The sequence below is a fragment of the Micropterus salmoides genome, unplaced genomic scaffold (genome assembly GCF_014851395.1).
Source record: "Micropterus salmoides isolate LMB-PRFRI ecotype aquatic unplaced genomic scaffold, ASM1485139v1 Ms_hic_scaffold_14, whole genome shotgun sequence".
NCBI classification, from domain to species: Eukaryota; Metazoa; Chordata; class Actinopteri; order Centrarchiformes; family Centrarchidae; genus Micropterus; species Micropterus salmoides.
Window position 1 is genome coordinate 22,486,162 of NW_024040485.1, and position 25,200 is coordinate 22,511,361.

The 25,200-nt window shown below is 41.4% G+C and overlaps 3 protein-coding genes across 4 annotated transcripts; 2 read left to right on the forward strand and 1 right to left on the reverse strand.

Moving 5' to 3' along the window:
- Positions 1-1,093: 1,093 nt before the first annotated feature.
- Positions 1,094-7,032, forward strand: LOC119902338 (sentrin-specific protease 5-like). 2 transcript variants are annotated; one of them, XM_038718456.1, is made up of 10 exons: positions 1,094-1,288; positions 1,987-3,206; positions 3,310-3,415; positions 3,549-3,696; positions 3,829-3,876; positions 4,545-4,622; positions 4,801-4,938; positions 5,560-5,643; positions 5,814-5,864; positions 5,953-7,032. In XM_038718456.1, exons 2-10 carry the CDS (start codon positions 2,375-2,377, stop codon positions 6,067-6,069), a joined length of 1,602 nt encoding a protein of 533 aa, XP_038574384.1. In that variant the 5' UTR covers positions 1,094-1,288; positions 1,987-2,374; the 3' UTR covers positions 6,070-7,032. The 2 variants fall into 2 exon arrangements, with proteins under 2 accessions (XP_038574384.1, XP_038574385.1); XM_038718457.1 differs by having other exon boundaries at positions 1,990-3,206.
- Positions 7,033-7,089: 57 nt separating this feature from the next.
- LOC119902337 (protein crumbs homolog 1-like) lies at positions 7,090-15,113 on the reverse strand. The gene is made up of 8 exons (XM_038718455.1): positions 15,035-15,113; positions 13,696-14,667; positions 11,608-12,158; positions 11,299-11,464; positions 9,391-10,309; positions 9,229-9,270; positions 8,974-9,096; positions 7,090-7,923 (listed from the first exon to the last, which is right to left on the reverse strand). The coding sequence occupies exons 1-8, from the start codon at positions 15,081-15,083 to the stop codon at positions 7,674-7,676; spliced, it is 3,072 nt and encodes a 1,023-aa protein (XP_038574383.1). The 5' UTR covers positions 15,084-15,113; the 3' UTR covers positions 7,090-7,673.
- Positions 15,114-16,266: 1,153 nt separating this feature from the next.
- zbtb41 (zinc finger and BTB domain containing 41) lies at positions 16,267-24,403 on the forward strand. Its single transcript, XM_038718458.1, has 11 exons — positions 16,267-16,566; positions 17,492-18,748; positions 19,502-19,709; positions 21,017-21,086; positions 21,322-21,469; positions 21,754-21,883; positions 22,015-22,110; positions 22,221-22,327; positions 22,447-22,552; positions 22,683-22,771; positions 23,625-24,403. Exons 2-11 carry the CDS (start codon positions 17,524-17,526, stop codon positions 24,251-24,253), a joined length of 2,808 nt encoding a protein of 935 aa, XP_038574386.1. The 5' UTR covers positions 16,267-16,566; positions 17,492-17,523; the 3' UTR covers positions 24,254-24,403.
- Positions 24,404-25,200: the final 797 nt, after the last annotated feature.

The following is a 25,200-nucleotide window of genomic DNA, read 5'->3' on the forward strand; positions in this document are numbered from 1 at the left end:
TGGGAACTCCCTTTGGGCTGGACTTTTTCACTTTGCAAACCTGTTACATGGACAAAAAAGATATATAACTCAATAAAAGGAGAGGGGAAAAGCCACAAAGCATAATACCACCTCTTTAAAATAGAGAAAGTCGTTACAGGGGATGGTTATAATACTTTTTACAAGTGTTACAACCCAGCCCACCCCTGTAAGTCATTTTTTAGCTAGCTGTATCAGAATAGTGGTTTTAAATTAGCAAGGGAAAATGCATCACATGTTGCCGAAGAAACTACAATTTTATCTGCTATAGTGTGGATCCATCCATCAATCCATACATCCATTGTCAACCGCCTATCCTGCGTACAGGGTCGCGGGGGTCTGCAGCCAATCCCAGTTGACATCAGGCGAAAGGCGGGGTACACCCTGGACAGGTCGCCAATGCTATAGTGTAGATACTAAACAAAATATAGTGTTGGTCAAAAAATGTATTTTCTTAATCCAAAATCAGCCTTTTCTCTATATATTCTGAATGTAGTGTACTGTTTCCAGCCTTGACAACCACCATGCCTTATTGGGGCAGAAGTAAATACTGAAATAATCTCTAATTGGTAGAATTGATGTTGTTACAACTCTCCCCATGTTACAACCATTCCCGTCTACCCTATATGAAGTTTCATACCACTGCAGTGTTGAGACACCTGAAGTGGACATTTGACATTGATTTCAATGACAGGTATCCCAACATATCCTGGTTATTAGTGCTGTGTGGTTCTGCAGACATTTCAAAATGATAATCATAAGCCATGTCATGAGAAATTGGTCTTCACACTTTCCTCCATTGCTCAGTTAGGCCTAATTCGCCAGTTCAACATCAAAGACCATGACATGACAGTTATACAACAATTCTCTGCTTCTACATTATGTTTTTACAGCTGCATAGTCAAACTGAGAATGCATCACAGTGTTGGTTACTGGTAGGGCTGAAATGTTTTTGAACATAGTTAAATGCTGCCATCGTTGCTCCTTCTGAAACGTATAGACTGCTACAAAGAGAAACGCTCATTTGGTCCCAAATCTGCACATCTGATTGGTCGGCGCAAGAGTGACGCACTCCACACGCGACTCACAATGTGCAATGGCTTGTGTACATGATGCTAAAATGCGCTGCAGGTTGAGAGGGTCAAACCACGAAACGTCGAGTCTTAAATGAAAAGTACATTCATTCTCCGGGAGGTAGACATGGTGGACATTTATCAGACAATAATTCATCCCGTTCTGAAGTTTCAATGAGGCAAACGAGGCAGTAACGGTAAGGCACAGTGGCTATGGCTAGCAGTTTAACCACAGTTGTTGTGTCAGTAAACCTAGCGGTGTTAGCTAATTTAGCAAGGGTCTTCGCTTGGAAACACGTGCCAAGAGGATATCGTGCCTGACTTACAAAACTCTGAGCAATGTTTTGTCCCTGCTTAAAGGAGGTCAAATTAGTGTTAATTTTCCTGCATGGGACGTGTGCGTGTTGCACAGGCTCATAGTATACATACAATATAGTAAGGTCTTAAACGACTGTGCAAAACTTTGACAACATTTGTAAACGCATTGATTATCTCCAGGTCTTGCAGCTTGTGGATTCTGATGAAACATTTGTGAAAATAGTTGTTCTCCATCAAGTTCCTGTGATTTTTACCTAACGTTAGTTGCATTGGTTCCTTCACCTAAGTAAAAGTAACAATATGAAAAGACTCACTTTCAAGTAAACATATGCATTCAGGATTCCTTACTTAGGTAAAAATTATATCAGCAAATTCTACTTGAATATCAAAAGCAACAAAACTTAACATGCAGCAGAATGGCTTCTGTCAGTGCCTAGTTAACTACCATATTGCTCAGCCTTAATAATGAAAACTGATAAAAAATTTAAGGAAAATTTACCGGGAAAACTTATTTTAAAAGTGAGATGAGAATGTGTAGGAGCCCTGCATTGACTAACACATCCATTCTGTTTTGCAGCAGGTGTTCGGACTGGGCATCATTCGATGACACCACCAGAAGTGGACACAAACACAGGGACAGCTGTGTAAGCTATGGAAATCCTTTCAAGGATGTGCATGAGCCTGTATATACATCACTAGTACTCACCTTGCCCCTAAGGCTACACTGGCTCAGCTGGTAGCAGATGACCTGGAGTATCAAGGGGAAGTTAAATCTGTAACAGTCATTAGAGAGAGTGGACCATGGCCTGGAGAGTGTCATAAGTAAAGAAAACAAAACCATAAATCCGCACTGTTACATGAGCTATCTGACTCAGACCTGCCAGTCATCTTCTTCTTCTGGTTTAATGGTGGATTGCATCTATCAAACCTCCCCTTCCAGCAGCTGAAAGGATTCTCCCAACTCCATGCTCTCATGTGACCCTCCGTCGTTTTCTCTAATCTATCTCTCCCAGATGCACCAAACGCAGAGCCACCGGAGCAAAGCAAAATACCTCAAGAGAAAAAAGGGATACATGTCTTCAATCAAGGGAGTTTCTCATCTCTCCAGGCGAGCCAAGAGACGCTTGTATTGTAAATTACAACTTTGGATGTGGAGAAAGCGGAGAGAGAAATGCCGTTTTGGAATATTGAGAGCAAAGAAACGAGCTTGTGGGATGACCCACGGTTCCGGTCCCTGCCCCAGTGTGAACACACAAATACAGAAAAATAAAAGCAAAGTTCCAAACTTGAAAATTTCCCAAGTCAGACCATCAGCTCCGGTTTCACCTCCTGTTTGTGATACTGGAGGTCCAGAGGACTCGCTTAAAATGCAGAATTGCCTGCTGAAGTTGTGTGACTCTGTCACTCTGTCAGAAACGATCAATGCTTGCAGTTCCTTGCAGAACCCGGTTACGGACACAAGTGTTTCTGCTGTCAACATTGCCATGCCTACAGCGATGGGGCAGCCTCAAAAAACAGAAACTTTGGTAAAGCTTAGTGGAACTACCAACCTTGAAACACTTTCTCACACTGTCAAACCGCTGTTGAGTACAGCCAGTGATGCATGTGGGTTACCTACACATTTTAAAGAACCAAGGACAATGGTGCTAGCTCAAAGGCTTGACGTTGATGGCCCATCAGGACAATTCGCTGCCGTCACTCCAGGTCAGGACCATCCTTCAAACAGAGACAGCAGTAAAAAGACAGCGTCTTCTCACACTGATGTCAGCCTTATAGAACTGACAAAGGATATCCACGGTAGATATTAAAACTTTTTATCCTTTCATCCATTACTTTTTTTGGTTTTATATTTCTGTTTTTCATGGCTATTTGAGATGACAATGCTTCCATGTTTCTCTAGAGTTCCTTGATGACTTCTACAGAATATATGGAAGTTTCATCCCACTACAAAAGCCTGACGTGTTGAGACATCTGAAGAGGAGGTTTAACATTGATTTCAGTGACAGGTAAACCTTTGTCTAAAATCTAAATCTGACTGTCTTGAATAAAGCTTATGAACTTAAAGGTGGAGCATGCAGGGTGGTATCTGTAATAATTTTATTCCTGGACCAATTTTATTGTATTTTCCTACCTGTACAGGAAAAAAGTCATCTTCTCAGAAGTTACCAAATACCGAACAGCGATCATTCAGAAACGTGTTCCCTCCTTCCGGGTGGTCTACAAGAAACACACACTGACACTGGATGACTTGTCTACACTGGCAGATCAGAACTGGCTCAACGACCAGGTTACTTTCTAACGCAACAAAAGTTTCAGTTTTTCATGCAGATTTTTTGATTTGAAAGATTTATGTGATGAAAAAAAGCCTACATGTTTATGCTGAAGGTAATTGGTATATATTTTTTTGTTTCTGCCAAAGGTCATGAACATGTATGGAGAGTTGATTATGGAATCTGCCCACCATAAGGTAATCTTAAATGCAATGTAAATTGTAAACTGCAGCATCATGTTTTTTTCTCTTTCTCATTGTAATTGGAACACAAGATGGTGAAGTTTTTGTCTACTAGGTTTATTAAAATATTGCCAGGAATTAAGGGGATAATTTGACATCTTCATTGCCATTTCAGGAGATACTCAACTTCCCTTTAATGCCAAAAATTAGATGAGAATATTGATACCTCTTGAATGTCTGTATGGTTGGTTCTGTCCATCCATCCCTTATATTACATAACAACCAACCAATAACGTGAAAATGACATTTGGTTTTGCGGGGTTATATGTGTGGCTATGTGAAATGTCAAACTGTTGCTTTAGTTAACAGTAATCCCCTCTAATCTAGACTGTGTTACAAAAGGAGAATTGTCCTATTTCAGTTTAAATTTTCAATTTTATTTATATAGTGCCAATTCACAACAACAGTTACCTCATAGCACTTCTATCTAGTCACATTTCTTGAACTCTATCAGTACTTGAAGACAATGACAATTTTGAAAGTGCCATCAGGCCCAGATTAATTTTTTAAAGCATTACCCATCTTTCAGTGTCATAATCTGAAAATAAAAACACATGAACTTGTATGACTAGTGTTGTCTGCTAGTCTTGTAATTTTGATCTTCTTTTTGTCTCCACTCTTAGGTCCATTTTCTCAACAGCTTCTTCCACAGGCAGCTCATGACTAAAGGATATGATGGTGTTAAGAGATGGACAAAGCAGGTTAGGCCTAAGATGGAAGTGGTGTGATCATTTATTAGTGTTTTATAATGATGATCGCTGTTGTCATGTGTAGAGTTGGGGGTAAAACTGAAAGGATAAATAAACTTTCAAGTGTACATGACTTTAGAAATGAAGAGAAAGCAGAGGGAGTGGCTTTAACCCGGTTTTTCTTGGACAGGTGGATTTGTTTTCTATGAGTTTGCTTTTGGTGCCCATCCACCTGGAGGTTCATTGGTGTCTGGTGACAGCTGACATCGTCAAAAAGAAGATCTGCCTTTACGACTCTCAAGGGAACGCACTCCAGAAGGTTGCAAGGGTAATGGCAGATTTCAAGTATTTTTTTCTCATCCTAACGATACTAAGGGGGTAAGCCAGAGATCGTACAGTGAAGCTGACCAAAGCCTGCATTGAGGGATCCATGTAGGCCCAAAAATGATGTCAAAACCCTGTGACACCCCTGTCCCACATGAGAGATGTAACCGTATTGCTTAGATTATAAACTCTGCAATCAAAAAAAAAAACATCAGAGCAATCAGAGTTGGTGTTTGGCAGGTGAACCTTGTAGGTGGGCTGATTAATCAGTGACGATTCGAGTCAGACAAACGCACTGAGCCATGAAACGTTTTGTTGGCGCAGCTGTGCAGCTACTAGAATTACGGTGTTTCTATAGTTGTTCTACGTCATTAAACCATGGTTATGCTGCGAGATGATGCGCAGTAAATGCTGGTGCCAACAGGAAGTAGCCCTGTAGTAGTATGTTGCTGGTCCAAACTGGCTTCACTGCTCTCCATTCAAATCAGCGTGTGGCTTCATCCAGTAATATACTGTCTATGAACGATACACATACACATTTCAGTCGCCTTTCCAGGAGTAATCATAAGTTTTCATCTGCAAGAAATTGTAAAACAGTGATTTCTTTATGCTTTGCTTGTAACAGAACATCCTGAAATACTTGATGACAGAAGCAAAGGAGAAGAAGCAAGTGGCTTTTGAAAGTGGTTGGGCCGTGTCATTCGATGAGGTATGTTTTCTCGATGTTAAAGCCCATAATGATAGAAGACTACAGAAGCTAGTGGCACAAAGGAACAAGAGTTCTGTAAGAGGCCATATCAGGGTTAAAGTGCCACCTGCTGGAATTTCATGTGAAGCACTCACTGATGTGTCTTGTCTCCCCCCTGCTGTCCTTCACAGAAAATCCCACAACAGACCAATGAAAATGACTGTGGTGTTTTTGTCCTGGAGGTACAAACATGCTTTTCAAGTGTAATATACACGACTTCAATCATTATCATGTCATTACATAATTACTCTGTTTTGTTGTCCTTTACAGTATTCTAGATGTCTTGCCATGGCAAAACCTCTGCAGTTTTCACAGAAGGACATACCAAAGATACGCAAAAGGATCTACAAAGAGCTCTGTGACTGTAAGCTTCATGAATATGGCTGACGAGTAACTTAAAGTTGTATGTATGTATGTATGTATTGCTGATAATATGTGTTGCTTAACACATGAAGGTAGGAAATCAGCAGTCCCCACTCTGTTTAGGGCTTCATTAGCAGCTCTATAACAGCCTTACAGCACTGCAAAGAGTGTCAGTCTTATATCAGGCTAAAATAATCTGTGTATGATTACTGTATTTATATGATCAATATTTAATCAGGCATGTTATTTAAGAAAAAGAGCTTATTGTTCATGTTGGACCTTGACTTGGAGTTTACACATCTACAGTGCACCAACAGAGCCTTACTAAATGGACTGCCTCTCAAAATGGGTCTAATCTGTCATGGTCCACATTTTTGTTTAGGTGTCCTTTTCAAAATATCAGTACACCTTGTCAGCACATTTCACACGTCTAATTTTGGATCATTTGACAGTTGTTTGCATCATAGTTTACCCGGTGGCACCAGATAACCAGATGAATAGAAGCTTTATGTATTTTGTTTGTATTTGTGTGAACTGATATTGGTGTCCAAATTTTTTTTTTGGTTTGTTGCGTACTAGAAATGTGTGTGTGCGCGCGTGTATATAAGGTTTTAAATAAATATTGGGCGATTTCCAAACATTTCACAAAGTTTATTTTATGGTTTCATCATACAGATCAGGTAACTGTATGCACTGCATGCAGAATAGCCTTGATGAATTTATATTAGATACATACATATTTGTAAACTCACAACTTTATATACACACACACACACACACACACACACACGCGCGCGCGCGTGCATACACACACTTTTTTTAAATATCCAGGTGGTTATAACTGAGTGTCTTCCTGAACAGTAAAAAGCAGTGCTCCAGATAAAAAGTGGAAAGTTTAAGGCACAAGACAAACTAATATGTGGTTTTCAGTATGAGAACCAGATAAAATGCATTAAAATACTGTAATAAATATGTTGCCATATGTAATTTTCATGACCAAATACATCTGTTCACAACAGACACATTTCTATGATTGATCTTGTCAGTACACTAAAAATAATGAAATACTCTTTCACACATAACGTATATTTATTGCAATTATCCCCTTTTCTCATCTGGTCAAGCAAACTCTCCTTTTGTAGAGCTGAGAGAAGACATGGGTGAAAAAAGAACACGATAAAGTGGTCCCAACAATCTGACTCCCATATAAAGGAGTGCACACTGGGAACATGTTTTGGAACATAGCTTCTCAGTTTCTGAGAAAACTTTTGTGATGATTTAATGCTGCACTAGGCAGCAGGTTTAATGTAGATACAGTCCTGTTTTAACAACTTAAATCATAAGCCACAAGAGAAGAACTTCCCTTCCCCACTGAGACCATGTAGGTAGATATATTTGCTTGTAATGTCTATGTGGACATGTATCTTCCCACAGAGATGGCTCAATACATAGCAGATGTTTTGGCTCTATCCTCCCTTTGGTATAAAGCATCACAGAGCGGCTGATGTGCTATGTGCAGGTAACATGTTTTTTTGGGTACTCAGTGGGTATTCAGAAATGGGTATTCAATTTACTCCAGTCTCTAGACTAAGATTAGTCCAGTTTGATCATAACAGAGAAGGGTGGGCCTAATCGTTGACATGGCCCCACTCAATTTCGGGCTCATCGTCGAGGCGTATCAAAAGGTAGGACACCAGCTGGAAGAGGTTCTGCCACAGGCCCAAGAAGAGGTACAAGTAGAAGTCACTGACATCCATTTGACAGTATATCCCTGAGTAATTCATATCACACACACACTCAAAACTGTTCACGTAGTTGATACAGAAGCCTCCGTTCATACAAGGGTCTGAGGCGCATTCATCCACATCCTTCTCACACCTGGAAGGAAAAATAAGGACATAAGAATAGCAGTACACAAACAAGAAAGCGAATCATGTTAAAATAACCCTAGAAAGTTTGGACATTGAGCTTTAGACTGCCACAAGGTTGGACTGTGCCAAAGTAGTGGTAGACCATTCTAAAAGCTGGGAATGAGAAAAACTTGTGGTTTTGTGGTGTCCAATCCAAATGGCCACTTGGGGGCAGCAACAAGCTGCTTTTCAGTTGATATGGCGAATTTGTTAGCAAACGGTGGCTTGTTTGCACATCTAGCAGGCACAAAGCAACATCAGCAATGATTTGGAGTCTTGCTTCTGGTTGATCAATTTAAACCCAATATTCGCTCTATTCACTTTTAGCTCTGCTTTTGATCTCCACCAACTCCTGAGAGAAATGTCTGGCTTTGCTGAACGCTCCAATATATTCATCAGCTAGTTGGTAACTTTATTTGTCTGCAGTTTGGTCCTGGGAAGGTAGTATAAATTGGGTTTTTAGAGCTTTTTGGCTGAAAACAGCTCCCTGGTGAATCTATACGACCAAGGGTGAACCAAAAGAGAAGTTGCAGGCCGTTAAACCAAAACAATGAGCTGAAAGACACAAAAATGCTCCGTAGAACTGGGGACATCTACAGAGTTGGGTAATCATTTTTTGTGGGTTTGTCAATTCAAGCCACACATTTTACATTACACATAGCCCTTCACTCAATGTTAATATATAAATATTGACTATAGCAGTTTTCAGCAGAGTTTTGTCAGCCGTTTCTGGCTCTGATTTCTGGTCCCTTTTTCTCATGTGTATAGGTATTCACAAATCAGTGTAATGGCAATTACGCTGTATTTAAAACCTAATAATAAATTATTCCATTTAATTTAATGTAAAAAAAAAAGCATCACAGACTGACATATCAATACATCAATCTTAACAATCCAAGTGGCCCTGTCTGGATATCTAGTGACCTCATGTGGGGCCATTAAGTACTGAACCCCAGGGTTGAGAAACCTCAGGGTCACGGGCAGCAAAGAGGGTTAAATATCATTATAAATGTCCTACCATTGTCCCGTGAAACCAGGCAGACAGTAACAGGTGTTGTCTGCTTCAGAGCAGTTCCCTCCATTAAAGCAGCTGTAGTTCCATCTTGTGCCCGTGCATGTAGATACAGGCAACTGAGGAAGTCTAAACAGACAAAAGAATACAACAATAAATGCATTTGCTCTTCTGTTTGGCACTGGTGGATTTAATATTTACTTGGTTTAGTGAAACAATGGGAATGTGTTTATTTTTAGTGCTTTATGTAAACGCACTTACGGATTGGTCTCAATGTACCATGGGATGTCAGGAACTTTCTCACTGTAAGAGACCGGTTTGTAAATGAGTACAACTCAGAGCTCGCTAACGTATTATAGGTGTAAGCTGCTGTTTGGTGTCACAGATATATATATATGCACATAAAAAACGGGAAGAACTCACTTGCAGTATTTGCCTGTCACATTCTGAGGACAGAGGCATGCATAGCTCTGGAAACCTTTGAGGCACGTGGCGCCGTTTCCGCAATTGCTGTTTTCACACACATCAACCTCCACCTCACACTGTTCACCTCTGAACCCCGGCTCACACAAACACTTGAATGCCAATGGTAGGTTGGTGCAGTTGCCGTGGATGCAAGGGTTGGAGATGCAGGTGTCTGTTGGGTCTTGACACGATGGTCCCGTCCACTCAGTGGGACATGTGCAGTGATACAGGTCAAACAGGTCCTCACACACACCCTCGTTCTTACAAGGGTTGGACGCGCACATGCTGGTTCCCCAGCAACCATATCGCGGGGCAGCATTATTGTTTATCCTGACAAACTGCTCCTCCTGAGGTCTGGGGAATTTCAACTCTGTGTCCAGGTGGAAAGGGAGAGGAAGGCCTCCAATCTCCACTGGGCCCAGACATCCAGACAAGTTTACTCCAGCGTCCATGCTCAGTCCCCCCAGGAAGATGTCTGTTTGCTCCCTAAGAAAATCCAGGTCCCCCGCAGCTGTTTTGGACACGCTAAGCTCCACTTTGCCTCCATCCACAGCCATGATCCACCTGGAGGTTGGGAGTGTCAGGTTCTCCATGCTGAGCTCCACATCATGCCAATCTCCATCACTGATTGGACCCTGGCTTTGAACTGTCAGCTTGCGGGAGTCCTTGCCCACCCCAGCCTGCACCTCCATAACCAAATGAGAGTCCAGGAGGGAGATGTTGAGGAAATCTGACCCCTTTTGTGCATACAGTAAGGTAGCAGCGGATTGTCTTGTGCGTAAGCTGAGAGAGACACTGCTGAGGCTGCGCTTAATCTTCCCATTGCTCTGGTAGTGCAAAAGGCTGCTTTCTACCCGAAACGTCACGTTAGACAGACCTAGAGGAGGGAAATGGAAGAGACTTAATGAACTGAAACTAAATGTCAATATTTACTGTGGTATTTCCAATCATTTAATTTATTCCAGAGTCATGTTTCAAGCCTGTTTCACCCATAGACTTTATATAAAAAGGTTTCACACAAGTGTGATCAGAGTCCCAAAGTATACCTGTACAACAATGCAGGAAGGCAAAATGTGGAACCACTGGAGGTCAGCAATGGCCAATAATCAAAGGTAAAGTTTGGTGGAAAAAACATCCATTGTTATTGTTTGTTAAGATTTTAACACTCAACACTCATTTATCAGGACAGTTTGAGTTTGGTTTTATTAGACTTGATTGGCAGTTGCCTGTAAAAATAAGATGTGATGCAAACCGTGCTCAATCCTGATTGATAGATGGTAGTGTGTGAAAGCTTTACACTGTTTCAAGTGGGGCAGTTTAAAATGTTAATCTCTGTTGTTTCTGTGGGAAAAAACTGTGGGAAAAGTATTTTTAAATGGGTCATTAATGACACAGAGAGAAAAGGGGAATTTGAATGCAGAAAGGTGAGAAAATTTAACACTAAACTAAAAAAAGACAACCACTTGGACTTGATCAACGGCTCCCCTCCTTTTCTCTGTGTGAACATGTGACATCTCCAGGAAGACTTGTCATCTTTAATTAATCTGATTAGGGATTACCACATCTTAGAGGAATCCTTTGTAGGATCCCTGCCTCAACTCTGTTCCCTTCTTCATTAGCCACACTGTAATTAATCAGAGCCTGCACCAGTCTGTGCCCTAAAGGGACTGCACACTGCAGACTGTCCCTTTGGTGGGCACAAAACAAGATCTGAAATAGGCTAGTATAAGAAAAGGCTTACATATTTATTATAAATCCCTTTTGTAGACAATGTTTTTCTTGTCAGGGATTGGAATACTTTTTAAGACAGTGTTCTTTCTAAGGCAGTAATGGTGCAGAAACAGGTCCTCAACTCAGGACACTCACACTCAAAGCCCTGAGAGTGGGGTCGACAAACCGCAGTTGCGGGGCAAGGAGATAGCTCACACCATTTCACCTCCTCACAGCGCTGCCCTGCAGTGTTGGGGGGGCAGTTGCAGATGAAATCGTCCCACATGGAGTAACACACTCCCCCGTTGAGACAGGGGTTGGCCTAATAAAGAGAAAACAAATCAAAATAAAAAACAACAAATCAAACAAAGCTCCTTCTACAGTGCCCTCAGTCTTTATTAGTGCACATATGAAATGAAAATGTGTCACTGGCTTAATGAACATGGCAGCATTAATATGACTCACAGCACAGGCATTGTCACTGCTGCATCCTTGTGCAACGTTGATGAGTTGCTTGAGGCTGTAAGATTCCACTGGAGTTGCAATGGGATAGAATTGCAGTCGTTTGCTGTTAATCCTCAGATCCTGGACACATCCCTTAAAGTAGCCACCAAACGAGGCAGAGGCCCTTGAGTCTGGTAGCCCGCCAACGAAAACCAGATCCCCAGGATGGGCCTGGATGGGCCTAATGTGCATAGAGTCCTGGCTCTGGGCTGACTGGAACAAGATGGCTTCCATTCCTTCCAGCTTCACAGTCACCAGATGGAAATGGCTGTCACTGACTGCACCCCGACCAACAAGGGTCTCAAAGTTGTTGACCTGAACTTTGACCCTGCCCTCTTCCAGCCACAGGCGGAGGTACTGGCTTGTGCTGTTGGCCAGTATGAGGAGCAGGCCGCTGGACTTTCTGGTGCGAATAAACATGGATATAGTCACAGAATCCTGTGGGTCATCATCTAATGAGAAGAAAGCATAACTTTCCAGATCTTTGTTTCCAAACCTTGCAGTGATATACTCTGCACGGGTACAGGGAAGAGAGAGAAAAAGCCATGAAAGTCAAACTTTTACCTGATGATGTAAATTATTAAAAATAAAGTAATAGTATGACACTTTGGGAAATATGCTAGAGCTTTGAGCAGTTGCCAGGTAATAAGCTGACAAGCCTGGAAGTTACTGCTCCAAGGCAAGAAATGATCTAACGTTTTTACACTACGTGAGAGGAGATAAAACGTGCTAACGAATTATCTTAAGTATTCAGTTTACCCCTCTCTCCAGTCTTTATGCTAGGCTAACTGGCTGTTAGCTTAGCATAAATATGAGAGTGGTATTGGTCTTCTTATCAGAAAGTGATTAGGAGTGTTTACTAAAATGTCAACTATTCCTTAAAGTGAATAAAACATGCAATTTTTTGTGCAGTTATCAATGACAGACAGGTGAAGTTACAGACTGTTGCAAGCAGAAGCTGCTGAGAATACCAACCAATGAAAACACCTCTGCATGGTGTGCGTCCATAAGACTCCTTGACCTGTCAAAGTGAAGGCCTTACAGGTGAGCCACTGAAACCCACGTTTTTGTAATCCTTGGACCAGGTGTTGTTGAATGTCTCCTAATTGTATAACTCTGTGCTATTTCTACTAGCACTTTAAGCTCCTTTAAAGTCTGCTGACTAACTTTGTCATCCTGCCCGGTGACTCTCCTTATAGCTAACCTTTGAGATTTCTGCAGTGATGCTTCTGAAGTTGAACTTGACTTAACCTGTTTTTACAGCATGTAATTCTGTCTAGAAAGGTGTCATTTAAATGTTATTGATAATAAAAAAAAAAGAATCTCCACTCACAAATCTAATCCTTATTTAAAACATGTTACAGTAAAGAGAGACTCTAAAAGCAATATGCCAGTCAAACACAGAGGTTGATCAAAGTGCCTCTGGGCACAATGCAGCATATTTCCATCCATTTAATAAATCTGTTTCATGATCTAAGGTGACCCTTGTTTTGTCATTGCCCCACTATTCTATAAATTAAATAACTAAAAACCTTCTTAATCCAATTCAATTCAATTTTATGTATATAGCGTCAATTAATAACAAAAGTTATCTCATTGTACTGTATTATAGATCAGGTCTAGACTGTACTCTTTGTAATATTATTTACAGAGAACCAACAATTCCTTAGAGGTGCCAAAAGCGGTGATGCCTCCTAAAGCTTTTATTTTGAGATGTAATTTAAGTTTGCTTAAGTTAACTGGTTAGGGAAGGGACTTTCCAGGTTAGATTCATTTTGAGACATGTAATCTTGTTTGAATACATTTGAAATGGCATGCAGTGGTGTTAGTGTGTGTGCAGGGTGCACAATTAGCACCAGCCACCAGCCAAATGCTGGTAAAATATGCAAATGAATGGTAGATTTATTTCACTCACCAGCCAAAGAACAATGGTAATCTATTGAATGGGTGGCACACTTTGAGCATTCACTAGCCATTGGCTGGTGGACAACAAAGTTAATTTTGCACCCTGTGTGTGTGTGTGTGTGTGTGTGTGTGTGTATGTCTCACCCTCTGCACAGTTGTTTCCCTCATGTGGCCTGTGGCACTCACACATGTAGCTCCTCCAGCCCTGGCTCACGCAGCGCCCTCGGTTCTGACACGGGCTGTCATCGCACTTGTCTTTGTCACTGCATCCCAGAGTAATGTTTGCGTGCACGTCTGAAACTTCTGGCACTATAACAGGCAACACCAGATGTGAGTCCACAAACACATCTCTGAAGCATCCCAGAAAAGCAGCCGGGTAGTCTGCTTCATCCACTGCTCTGCCAACACCCCAAAGTACCCCGGCTGCTCCTATGAAGAGGCTTTGACGAAGTGTTCCTGGCTCGGGGAGAGCAGAAGGTTGCTCAAGCAGCTGGACTTCAGCGCCGGAGTCTCTGGTGCAGCTTCCTTCAGTGCAGAGCAGCCGGATGAGGCTGACCACGCCGCCCAGCGACGCTTCCACCGTGTGCCACTTGTTGTTGGACAAGTAATCTGGCAGCTCCTGAACCAGCGTGCTGGAGCCTTGACCTCTCAGGCTGCGTAGACAGAGATGCCCGTCCATCAGCTCAATGCTGAGGACCAGGTCGTCGACTCTGCGCTGCAAGAGGGTGCCAACAGGTCTTGCTGTCCTGAAGCTAAATGTCACATTAAGGGGAGCCTCTGTGTCTAAAAGCTGAGTCTCTATGAACATGTGGCCTCGGGACTCAAATGAGAAGACGGTAGGAGTCTGGCATTTAGGGCCTGTGAAGCCGGCAAGGCAGATGCATTTATAAGTGTGCTGATCATTGACAAGTAAGGGCGAGCATATTCCTCGATTCTCGCATTGGTTGTCATCACACCCAGAAAGTGCAGTTGAGCAGGTCTCTCCCCCATACAGGAGCCCATTTTGGCTTTGTTGGGAGCAAAGGCAGCGGAAACCTCCATTGTGGTTCTCACATATACCACCATTTTGACATGGCTGCTGTTCACACACATTGATGTCGTCGTCGGATAAAGTACCTGGAGAGAAGAATAATACAATCCAATATTATTTCTTAAAAAACATGAATGCATTGCATGATAATCTTAAATCTAAAATGTATGTTACAAATATGTGTGTCGAAGTAAATTAATCGACATAATAAAGAGACACCAAAAAAAAGAGGAAAGTATTTTAAATTAATAGAGAAACCTAGAATTTCAAGCAACTGTATACACAGATGGACAGGACATCTCACCCAACAGAGTATAATATGACAATGATCAAGTAAAATTACGATCAGAAAGAAATGCTAATTATTAACTAATTGAAACCACATATGATAAACATTTGCTGATAATCGAGTAATAATCTGAGTACAACACACATGCTGTATTCAAACATTACCTGCATAAAGAAACCATAACATCCACACATGCAAGCTGAATCTCAACATTGTCTTCAACAAGTCCTTAAAATTACAAGATGTTTGGCAACGTCTTAATTTTAGGAGGTGGGAAATACTTGTGTGTGCAGCTCCATCTTCAGCTCGGCTCCACTGTGCATGTATGTGTTCACTGAAATGCTTGGTGAGCCATGCAGTCAGGAGGGATTAAGCTAATGCACTTACAATGTCTTACACATGCGAGGGATTCATCCAGGAGGATAATTTGAGAGAGTCCAAACATCTTCCCTTGATAGAACTCTGATGCACACTGTGACAACCGAGGCCCCCCCTAAACTTCTAATCTGGGAAGTATTTCTGTCATTAAAACGTCACTGCCGTCATCACAAGTAATTTCTCTGAATAGCCCTAAGAGCATTCAGTCTGCTCATTAGTAATAGGTACTAATGGCCTTACTGTTCTTTCACAAAGTTCTTTCACACAACAGTTCACATATTTCAAGTTCTAAAATGGCACCCAGTTCCTATTAAGGCCAGAATACGTGAGCTTTCAGTGCTGGGGAGTAACTAGTTACATGTAATTTAAGTTACTAATTTAATTACAAAATAAATGTAACTATTGAAGATACTAGGAAAAAATGTGTAGGCTAATTAAATTGAAAATGTTCATGATTACATTAGGTGTTAAATGTGAATATTTTCTGTAAAAACCTAGGCTATATATTGACTAACATTCATTTTGTTGCTTTGCGTGTTTTTCACGTGCACAATGTCTTCCTCTGCCATTTCCAGGAACAGCGCTTTAGTAAAGTCTGATCCTGTTCTGATGCCTTGATTGGTTCTCATGTTTAAATTTGCAGCACCACCTGTCTGACTGTTAAATTGCCTGTCTAGAAATGTAGAAAAATAATCAAAAAATTACTTAAAAGTAATAAGTTACATTACTTTAAAATAATTGAAACAGTCACACAAAGTAACCACACTGACACTGTGCACTCAAAATGTAGCTGGACAGGATGGAGAAGAGGGGTGGCAAGTAGGCAGGTGGCAAAAGCAGAATCAGAAGTACAACACTTGAGTAGAGGAATTTAGTTTACTTCCACCACTGTAAACATATACATTAAACTGAAAGCTGCTAATAGAAGCATCCCCTTACCTTTCAGACTACATTACCCATGATGCCTTTCTCTAGTGAAACCTCGCGTGGACCTTATAAGACGGCCCGACAACCACTTCCTCCGGGTTTAATTTGTGTTTGATTTTTCATGCGTTACATACAAGATGAACAAACACAGGTGTCAACGTTGCTGTTTAACGTTATCTCGCTATTTATTTATTGTTTACTTATGTTTACACCTCTAAACAACAACCTTTGAGGACAAAAGCTGAAACAGCCAATGGGCGAACGGTTTGTTACGTTGTGCTAGGAAGGTGGGGCGTCACAGATAGGCAATTATTAATCCTCCATTATGTTCAACGTTACGGATGTCAGCTTCAGTGTACAGTGCTTTGTAAACGCGGTCCATTTCTCTAAGGTAAGACGTTTTAAAATCGTCTTGTTTTACACGTTAGCTTCCGGGCTAACTTAGCAGTAAGGGTCGTTTGTCAACACTCTCCTTGGAGGGGGGCCCGCCCGCCTGCATCATGACATAATGTTAGGGGTCCTTGAGGTGGAGAGCGATTTTGCAAATGCAACCGCCTTGACAGTTAAACTCAGGATCAGTACAGTTACTAGCTTCATTTCACATATCCGTTAGGCCCTTTTTATGTATGTATTGAGTGCAGTCAACAATTTGTTGTTGTTTATGCTTCACATTTATAAACTGGGGAAATATACCTCAAAAACGTAATAAGCCGTAACGTTAATTGTGCATCTTTTCATGCACAGTTTTCACGTTTATGATAACTTTTCACCATACTGTTTCCTTCATGTCAGCTTCAGGCTGTCAGGTACATTATGTGCCATTTGTGTAGCCCAGGGGTTTTCAAAGAGATTGTGGGCCACCCCTCAGCCAAAGATTGGGTAAAGGTGCCCTTCACCCCCATTAGTTTTCTTTCTTAGTTTCACTCAATTCCTGGATGGTCATGATTATGTTATTTGATCACATAGATACTCAACAATTGAGCCAAGATAGACACAACTTTAGACTGCACCAATTACATAAAAAGGTCTATCCTAAGGCATTTAATGTTTGTGACTGATAAAGTGTGAAAAACAGTTCCCCAAAACTCACACGTGTAGGTTATTCTATGGGATCTCCTTTTGATAACTAATGCAATAACCTCCCTTGAAACTGTGTGGAGCCCCCCTGGGGAGGCCCGCCTCATACTTTGAAAACCTCTGGTCTAGCCTCTTGAATATCATTGTCCTATCAAATCTGAATCAACACACGTTGCTTGGGAGAGCTGGCACCAGTGCATGTTCAATCTCAGCACTGTTTTATTTCTTCTGGCTTACAGGAGTGATTCATGGTAGCCCTACAGACACGCCAATGAAGAAAAGAACTTGTAATCCTCTGCGTCCCAAACGCAGCAGGCAGGTTAGTGCCAGCAATGAAGATCCGAGCACTGGGCTGGGCTCCAACACCCCACCAAACAATGAGACTGTCCCAGAATCAACCTCACGAATGAGGCACCTGGCTATGTCACAGCACAGTCACAACCTCCTCAAGTTCTTCAACGAGGATCGGACCCGGCAAAGGTTCTGTGATGTGTCTGTGTCTGTTGGTGGGAAGCTCTACAGTGCCCACAAGGTGGTGTTGGCCCATGGGAGCAGCTACTTCCATGCTGAGCTGTCCAAGAACCCTGCCACAGCACATGTGACTCTGGACCATGTGGATGACTCTGTTTTCCAGCACCTGCTTGGGTTTTTGTACACCTCTGAGTGCGTTGTCGCAGAGGTGGACCTCCCAGCTCTTACTGAAGCGGCCCGATTCCTGGACATGATGGATATACTGAAGCTGCTGTGTGAAGATGGGAGCAACAACCCAGTGTGTGTGATCCAGGCACAGGATGAGATAAGAGGGTCTCCTGAAGTGGAAATTACCTCCAGTGACTCACCAGCAGGCGACGCAGACATCCAGAGCCCATTTGATGTTCAGTGCACAATGTGCAGTCGCCAGTTTAGCACTGAAAACTCCCTGCAGAACCACTTTGCTGAGAGTCACGCTGATGTACAGCGGGAAACCACAACTGAGAAAGAGAAGAAGGAAGGTCAGTGGACTGCTACCACACGAAGATCAGCTCGCAGGAGGAGAACACCCACCAAGTATCAGAGAGATGATGTGAAGTACACTATCAACACTCCTGAAGAAAAACAAAGGACTGTATCACCAAGAGAGCAAGGTGAAGAAAGAGGGGAAGAAGGAGGAAAGGTGGTAGTGGAAAACCAAGCGCCCAAACTGGAAGCAAACAAGACATCTAAACCAGCTCAGGAGGAAGATGTAGTGGACGAGGATGGAGACATGAATGAGGAACTACTTGCCCAGAGGAAAGTTGTTGAGGATTGTGCTGCAGACAAGAGTGCAGGTCAGCATGGTTCAGACGGAGAACAGGCAGAGCACCAGGCTGTTGGAGAGGTGGAAGCGCATGTACCAGCAGCAGGAAGCTCTACCAAGAGTCCAGTGTACCCCGAGGGACTGGCCCCGGTCATCATCCAAACCTCCAGCAGGAAGACTCTCAAGTGCCCCAAATGTGACAAGACCTTTGACCGAGCAGGTGGGAACCATGGAGGAAGGTCTAGATTATTAGTGTATCATTAATGTTGTCTGTTGTAGTAGCAGTGTTACTAGTGGTGGCAACTGTAGAGGTAGTTGTATAACTATTATTACTCAGTCAATGTTCCATAACACACAAGAATCGTCTCTATTATCAATTATATATCTATCTGTTATTATTTATCTATGTATCTTCAAGTATCTAGTTTTACTTTCTAAAATAATTTAATAATCATTTTGAAATAATGGTTGAGGGTGTAGGGCTGCAACTAACTCTTGTTTTTATTCATAATCTGTTGATTACTTTTTTCAACTAACTGATTCAACGTTTTCTCTATAAAAGGTCAGAAAATAGTGAAACATGCAAGATAATATCTTTAACTTGATTTCTTTATGCGACCAACAGTTCAATTTACAATTATATTAAATAGAAAAAAACCTGCAAATCATAAACGGTAAATTCTCACATTTCAGTAGCTGTAAGAAACAAATGTTTGGCATTTTTGCTTGATAAATTACAATTAATTGTCACCTGTTTCTCTAAAAGCTATGGTAGTATTTGTATTGGTCGAGTAGAGGCTCTCCTCCTGTTTTATCCTATTTAGAAACAGCAGGCTTCCTTCCACCTGATGGATACTCAATATAAAATTCAGTAGTTGTAGTAGTGCCATGTTTATTGACAGTAATTACCGTAATGTCTAAACTGTGTTATTGAGACAGCATGCTGTCTGATCTACCTTTTGTTCATTTTTAGGGAAGTATGAGAGTCACACCAGAGTGCACACAGGAGAGAAACCATTCCAGTGTGACATCTGTCTTCAGCGCTACTCCACCAAGTCTAACCTGACCGTACACAAGAAGAAGCACGCCAGCGACGCTCCCTTGCAGAAGAAGGAGCACAAATGCCCCTTCTGTAGCAAACTCCATGCCAGCAAGAAAACCCTGGCTAAGCATGTCCGGAGGTGAGATTTGGCAGTATCACAACTTCCAGTCTCCTCCAATTTATCTTACATGGGTTATTATGTTTACCTCTGGTCCACAAAGTCAGCCATGCCAGACTGCACAATGAAATGAAACGTTGTCCCTACAGCAAAAATGTACAACTGGGCCATCTTAATAATTCCTGTTTTTACTTGTAAATCAGTTTCCACTATTTCAGATATTAAATTATAAATTATATTATAAATTTGGTGTTTATATAACATTATATTCATGGTTTGCTAATTGTAATATATTGCTAGATGACAATCATTGCTGTAACATCTGATTTGCACACAGCTTTATCTATTAGTATTAGCTAACATAGCTACCTTTTTGAACAGCCAACAGTTTTACAAAGTAGCTTTGCTCTATATACTGTACAGTATCCAGATATTTAGTTACTTCACTTTGAACAATGTAGTCTTTTTCTAATAGTGGATATTAATATCATGCACTGATAATCATAATCATACACAAACAATCGCAAGAATCTAAATGCTGATGTCATTATACTAACATGCTCACTATGACAGTGTTAACATGCAGATTTTTAGCAGGTATGATATTTACCACATTGACCATCTTAGTCTGTTAGCATGCATTTGCTAACTAGCAGGTGCAGCTGAAGTCAATAAGATTGGCATTTTGCAGCTATTTGGACATATACCAAAGTATTGGAAAACATTTTGATCTGATGATGGCGCTAAAGGAAAAGCAATCTCCGAAGTTACTGCAATCCATTCTTTAGGGGACATAAACATGTGAGATATTTAATTATTGACCAAAGTGGTCGAGCGGCCGGTATTGAAAACCCTAGTCACATAGTTAGCATGGCCAGAAACATACAGTTTATACCTTAAAATAAGTGTATTATTGGATACATAATGTATTATGGATGCAGAAATGATGACTATCGGTAAAAAGGTGAGGATTTGCAGTATACTTTCTGTATTGTTATTTCTGAGTTGTAATTAAATTTTAGGAAAAAAACCCATTCATTTTGTAGAGTTAACTCTCTGCTTAATCTCCATGATGGCATCAGAATCAGCTTTATTTCCCAGGTATGTGTACACATATGAGGAATTTGACTCAGGATTGTACATTGCTCACCATGTGCTTACTCATACAATAATACAATTATAAAATCAGACACAGGCTACAATATATAGAGAACACAATATATACACACTATAAGAAACAAAAACAATATAGACAGATTGAGACTCCCAACAGTTGCTACAGCCCCATTATATGATGATCAGGTCATGTGTCCCCACTCTCCTCCCAGGTTTCATCCAGACCACATCCAAGAGTTTCTTACCAAGAGGAAGAGGAAGAGTGAAGGCTGGAAATGTGCTGTAAGAATTAGTTTCAATCTAGTATGTTGTTTATGTTCTACCTGATGATGTAAGATGATCTTAAGTACAGACCACAGTTTTTGTTAGAGTATGATCACATGAATATACCTGCTATGTTCAAATATGTAGAGGTAAGATGATGAATAAATGCATTTTCCTGATTAATAAATGCTCAGTGTATATAAAGGCAGTTTATTTAGATTTTAACAGCCAATCTTTGAACCTTCTGAACCAGATTTGTCTGAAGACATTCACCCGCAGGCCTCATCTGCAGGAGCACATGATCCTGCACACCCAAGACCGGCCTTTTAAATGCTCCTTCTGTGACGAATACTTCAAGTCCAGGTTTGCCAGGCTGAAGCACCAAGAAAAGTACCACTTAGGTGAGAAATGTACAGTGAAAATAAATTCTGAAGGTTAAAAATAAACCTTTACTCTTGCTAATGGAAAAATTTAAACAATGAAAAATTTACAGAAGATATATATGAGAAATTTGGGGTGTTTTTGTGTCTGTTCTCCCATTTATTGAACTGCAGTTGTCATTAAAACCTTGAAATCATGCCAGTGCTGTAAGTGTGATATGTGTTAATGCATGACAGTAGTCAGGAACGATGTTGTAGCAATCGATGCATTAGATGAAAGAGTTTTTATCCTTTCTCATTTTCAGGTCCATTTCCCTGTGAGATTTGTGGCCGGCAGTTTAATGACACTGGCAACAGAAAGAGGCACATTGAGTGCACACATGGAGGCAAAAGAAAGTGGACCTGCTTTATTTGTGGGAAGTCTGTAAGGGAAAGGTACGTCTCCTGAACTTTCCCCAAACATCTCTTTATTTTCACAACTCTTAATTTGGTCATGCAGAACTGCCAAAAAAAACCATGTTTAACCCTGTGATGCTTTATTGAGAGGCGTGTTTTTCTTCTTAAAGGACAACCTTGAAAGAGCACTTGAGGATCCACAGTGGGGAGAAGCCTCATCTCTGCAGTATCTGTGGTCAAAGCTTCCGTCATGGCAGCTCCTACAGGTGGGTCCGGTGAGATTTTAGTCTGGCGTTGCTGATTGTGAACATTTCAAGCTCTCTGTTTGATTGACTGTCATTAATGTTGTTAATGAGCAAACTGTTTCTTTGGACAGGCTCCACCTCAGAGTCCACCATGACGACAAGCGCTATGAATGTGATGAATGTGGGAAAACCTTCATACGCCATGATCACCTGACTAAACATCAGAAAATACACTCAGGTACAGTATAAGACATACAGCAGTGGGGTTATTGTTCCAAGACATTACAGTAGGAATAGTGTTAACCTTTCGCTGTCTCCAGTCGGCATTTACTTGGACTAAGCCCATGTTTATTACAGGTGAGAAAGCGCACCAATGTGAAGAATGTGGCAAATGCTTCAGGCGGCATGACCATCTGACGGTCCACTATAAAAGCATTCATTTGGGAGAGAAAGTTTGGCAGAAGTATGTTATCATAAACACACTTATTCTATTTTTTGGAAATTTTATAAAAGTCATAATATTTCCCTTAGCTGCCCCTTCAAAGTTTGGCAAATGTTCTTGGTTTCTGTGTTAATGAGGAATTTGTTCACAGGTATAAAACCGCTGTACATCAGTGTGAGGTTTGCAAGAAAGAATTTAAAGGGAAGTCCAGTCTAGAAATGCACTTCAGGACCCACTCAGGTAAGGACACAAAGAAGTTAATGGATATGTGTGTGAGAAGAGGAGCGGGCAGTTAGATGCTTTAGGAGGCAATTAATTGTTGTTTTCTCAATTGACAATTCACAAAGCCCCACTCCACGTTGTTACTTTTGCTTCGCTTGTTAAAATTTCTGTTCTACCACAGCACACATGCAGTTTACACTGACCACAGTAGCAGATTTACTACTCCGCATTCTTAGTGTACTTCTTAAAGAATGAGTCTTTAATTTCACACAGATATAAACAACATCAGGCTTTTCATAACTGGCTGACTGTATTGGTCATCAGATTTTATACGCTGTAGCTCAGATTCATTCTTTATTATCCTCGGAGGAAATTTGTTTTCACAGTCACACACATACAAACACTGTACACATAGCTGGCTAGTTTAAGCTAGTGCTAATGCTAAATTTAGTGGAAACCTCCATCTCCAGCTGAGTTGTTTTAAAACGAGAAGCCTGTAAAAGGTTTTTAAATATGTACATGATGGCCACATACATGATATTGTGCTAAAATACTGAGGCTAAAGCTGCATGTCTCAGGCAAAAAGCATTCAGTTGATAAGAACAGTTAAAGAATTTCATCAATTCCATACACGTTTGCTTTAACAAAGGTGATAACAAAATACATCAGCCTCAAAACTCTAAAAAGATACTGAGTTTGTGGAGAAATCCAACACTTCACAGGCCTAAGATATGCTTAAGCTAGGATTGGACAGTCGTTGTCCTGGGCCGGGGTTTATCAGAACAGTCAATTATTATTGTTAAAAGCAAGAGAGCAATAGAAATGGCTAAAGACACTTTTTTTTCACACTGATGTTCTCTTGTGTTCACAGGTGAGAAACCCCACAGGTGTCCTGAGTGCAACCAGACATTTCGGATCAAGAAGACCTTGACAAAGCACATGGTGATTCACTCCGATGCCCGCCCTTTTAACTGCCCCCACTGCAGCGCCACCTTTAAAAGAAAAGACAAGCTCAAGTACCATGTTGACCACGTGCACAGCACACGTTTTACTGAGCAGCCCCTTGGCACACTCAGCGAGGACAGAATAGTCTCCATTCCCTTTGAGGAACCCTCTAAGGCATACCGTGCTGAACCTAAGTCGACCCTCCAGAGTACCTCTCCTCCTACGAATGTCTGCGTACCCGTCACTTTAGTTCCTGTCCAGATGACAGGAGGGCTGCAGGGCGACATGAACACGCACAGGGCCTCGTCTCTCTCCTCCCAAACTCAGAGTGTTGTGAGCATGCAAGGACAGCAGCAAAACTCTGGCTACCAGGCTGCGGCAGACCTGGCATTCTTAGAAAAGTACACCCTCAACCCCCAGCCCGCCAACATTGTCCACCCTGTGAGGCCCGATCAGATGCTGGACCCCCGAGAGCAGTCCTACCTTGGCACGCTGCTGGGGCTTGATTCAGCTTCCTCTGTGCAGAACATGTCTAATGCTGATCACACGCACTGATGCTCCCCAGCCAAAAACTGGGCCTATACAGCACAGTCCAACAAACCTAAACAGTCATTTAATAAGATTATTGTCCCGTAAGTAAAGTGATTCAATTAAAGACAAAAACTACACAACTGCAAAAAAAACTTTAAATGTTACTAAATCCAAGGCTGCCGTGTTTCAAGTTCCATTTGTATGTATTTTTAAGAGCTAAAGCAAATAGTTTTTAAGGGATCAGTCAAATGGCAGAAAAGTAATTGATAGTGACATTGACAGTTTTGATAATTTGATGAATCACTGTAATTAAGTATTTTTAAGCAAAAATATCAGTATTAACTGGCGTCTCAATTTTGATTCTCGTAACTTATGATAAACACTTTTTACACTGCTCAAAAAATTTAAGAGAACACTACAATAACACATCCTAGATCTGAATGAATGAAATAATGTCATTAAATACTCCTTTCTTTACATAGTTGAATGTGCTGACAACAAAAATCACACAAAAATTATCAATGGAAATCAAATTTATCAACCCGTGGAGGTCTGGATTTGGAGTCACACTCAAAATCAAAGTGGAAAACCACACTACAGGCCAACCCAACTTTGATGTAATGTCCTTAAAACAAGTCAAAATGAGGCTCAGTAGTGTGTGTGGCCTCCACGTGCCTGTATGACCTCCCTACAACGCCTGGGCATGCTCCTGATGAGGTGGCGGATGGCGAATTTGCCAATCTTGGTGTTTTCTGGAAAATGCCAAACGTCCTGCACGGTGTTGGGCTGTAAGGACAACCCCCACCTGTGGACGTCGGACCCTCATACCACCCTCATGGAGTTTGAGCAGACACATGCACATTTGTGGCCTGCTGGAGGTCATTTTGCAGGGCTCTGGCAGTGCTCCTCCTGTTGCTCCTGGCACAAAGGCGGAGGTAGCGGTGCTGCTGCTGGGTTGTTGCCCTCCTACG

What these genes read in the sequence shown, in the direction of transcription:
- LOC119902338 (XM_038718456.1), top strand. Translation starts at nt 2,375, where the DNA reads ATGCTCTCATGTGACCCTCCGTCGTTTTCTCTAATCTATCTCTCCCAG. An exon ending in TGGAATCTGCCCACCATAAG is followed by an intron (nt 3,877 to 4,544) that starts GTAATCTTAAAT and finishes CTCCACTCTTAG; the next exon opens with GTCCATTTTCTCAACAGCTT. An exon ending in GTGGTGTTTTTGTCCTGGAG is followed by an intron (nt 5,865 to 5,952) that starts GTACAAACATGC and finishes TGTCCTTTACAG; the next exon opens with TATTCTAGATGTCTTGCCAT.
- LOC119902337 (XM_038718455.1), bottom strand. Translation starts at nt 15,083, where the DNA reads ATGTTGAGATTCAGCTTGCATGTGTGGATGTTATGGTTTCTTTATGCA. An exon ending in GTTATGGTTTCTTTATGCAG is followed by an intron (nt 14,668 to 15,034) that starts GTAATGTTTGAA and finishes TCTTCTCTCCAG; the next exon opens with GTACTTTATCCGACGACGAC. An exon ending in GCAGTGACAATGCCTGTGCT is followed by an intron (nt 11,465 to 11,607) that starts GTGAGTCATATT and finishes TCTCTTTATTAG; the next exon opens with GCCAACCCCTGTCTCAACGG.
- zbtb41 (XM_038718458.1), top strand. Translation starts at nt 17,524, where the DNA reads ATGAAGAAAAGAACTTGTAATCCTCTGCGTCCCAAACGCAGCAGGCAG. An exon ending in GGGAAGTCTGTAAGGGAAAG is followed by an intron (nt 21,884 to 22,014) that starts GTACGTCTCCTG and finishes TTCTTCTTAAAG; the next exon opens with GACAACCTTGAAAGAGCACT. An exon ending in CGTCATGGCAGCTCCTACAG is followed by an intron (nt 22,111 to 22,220) that starts GTGGGTCCGGTG and finishes TTCTTTGGACAG; the next exon opens with GCTCCACCTCAGAGTCCACC.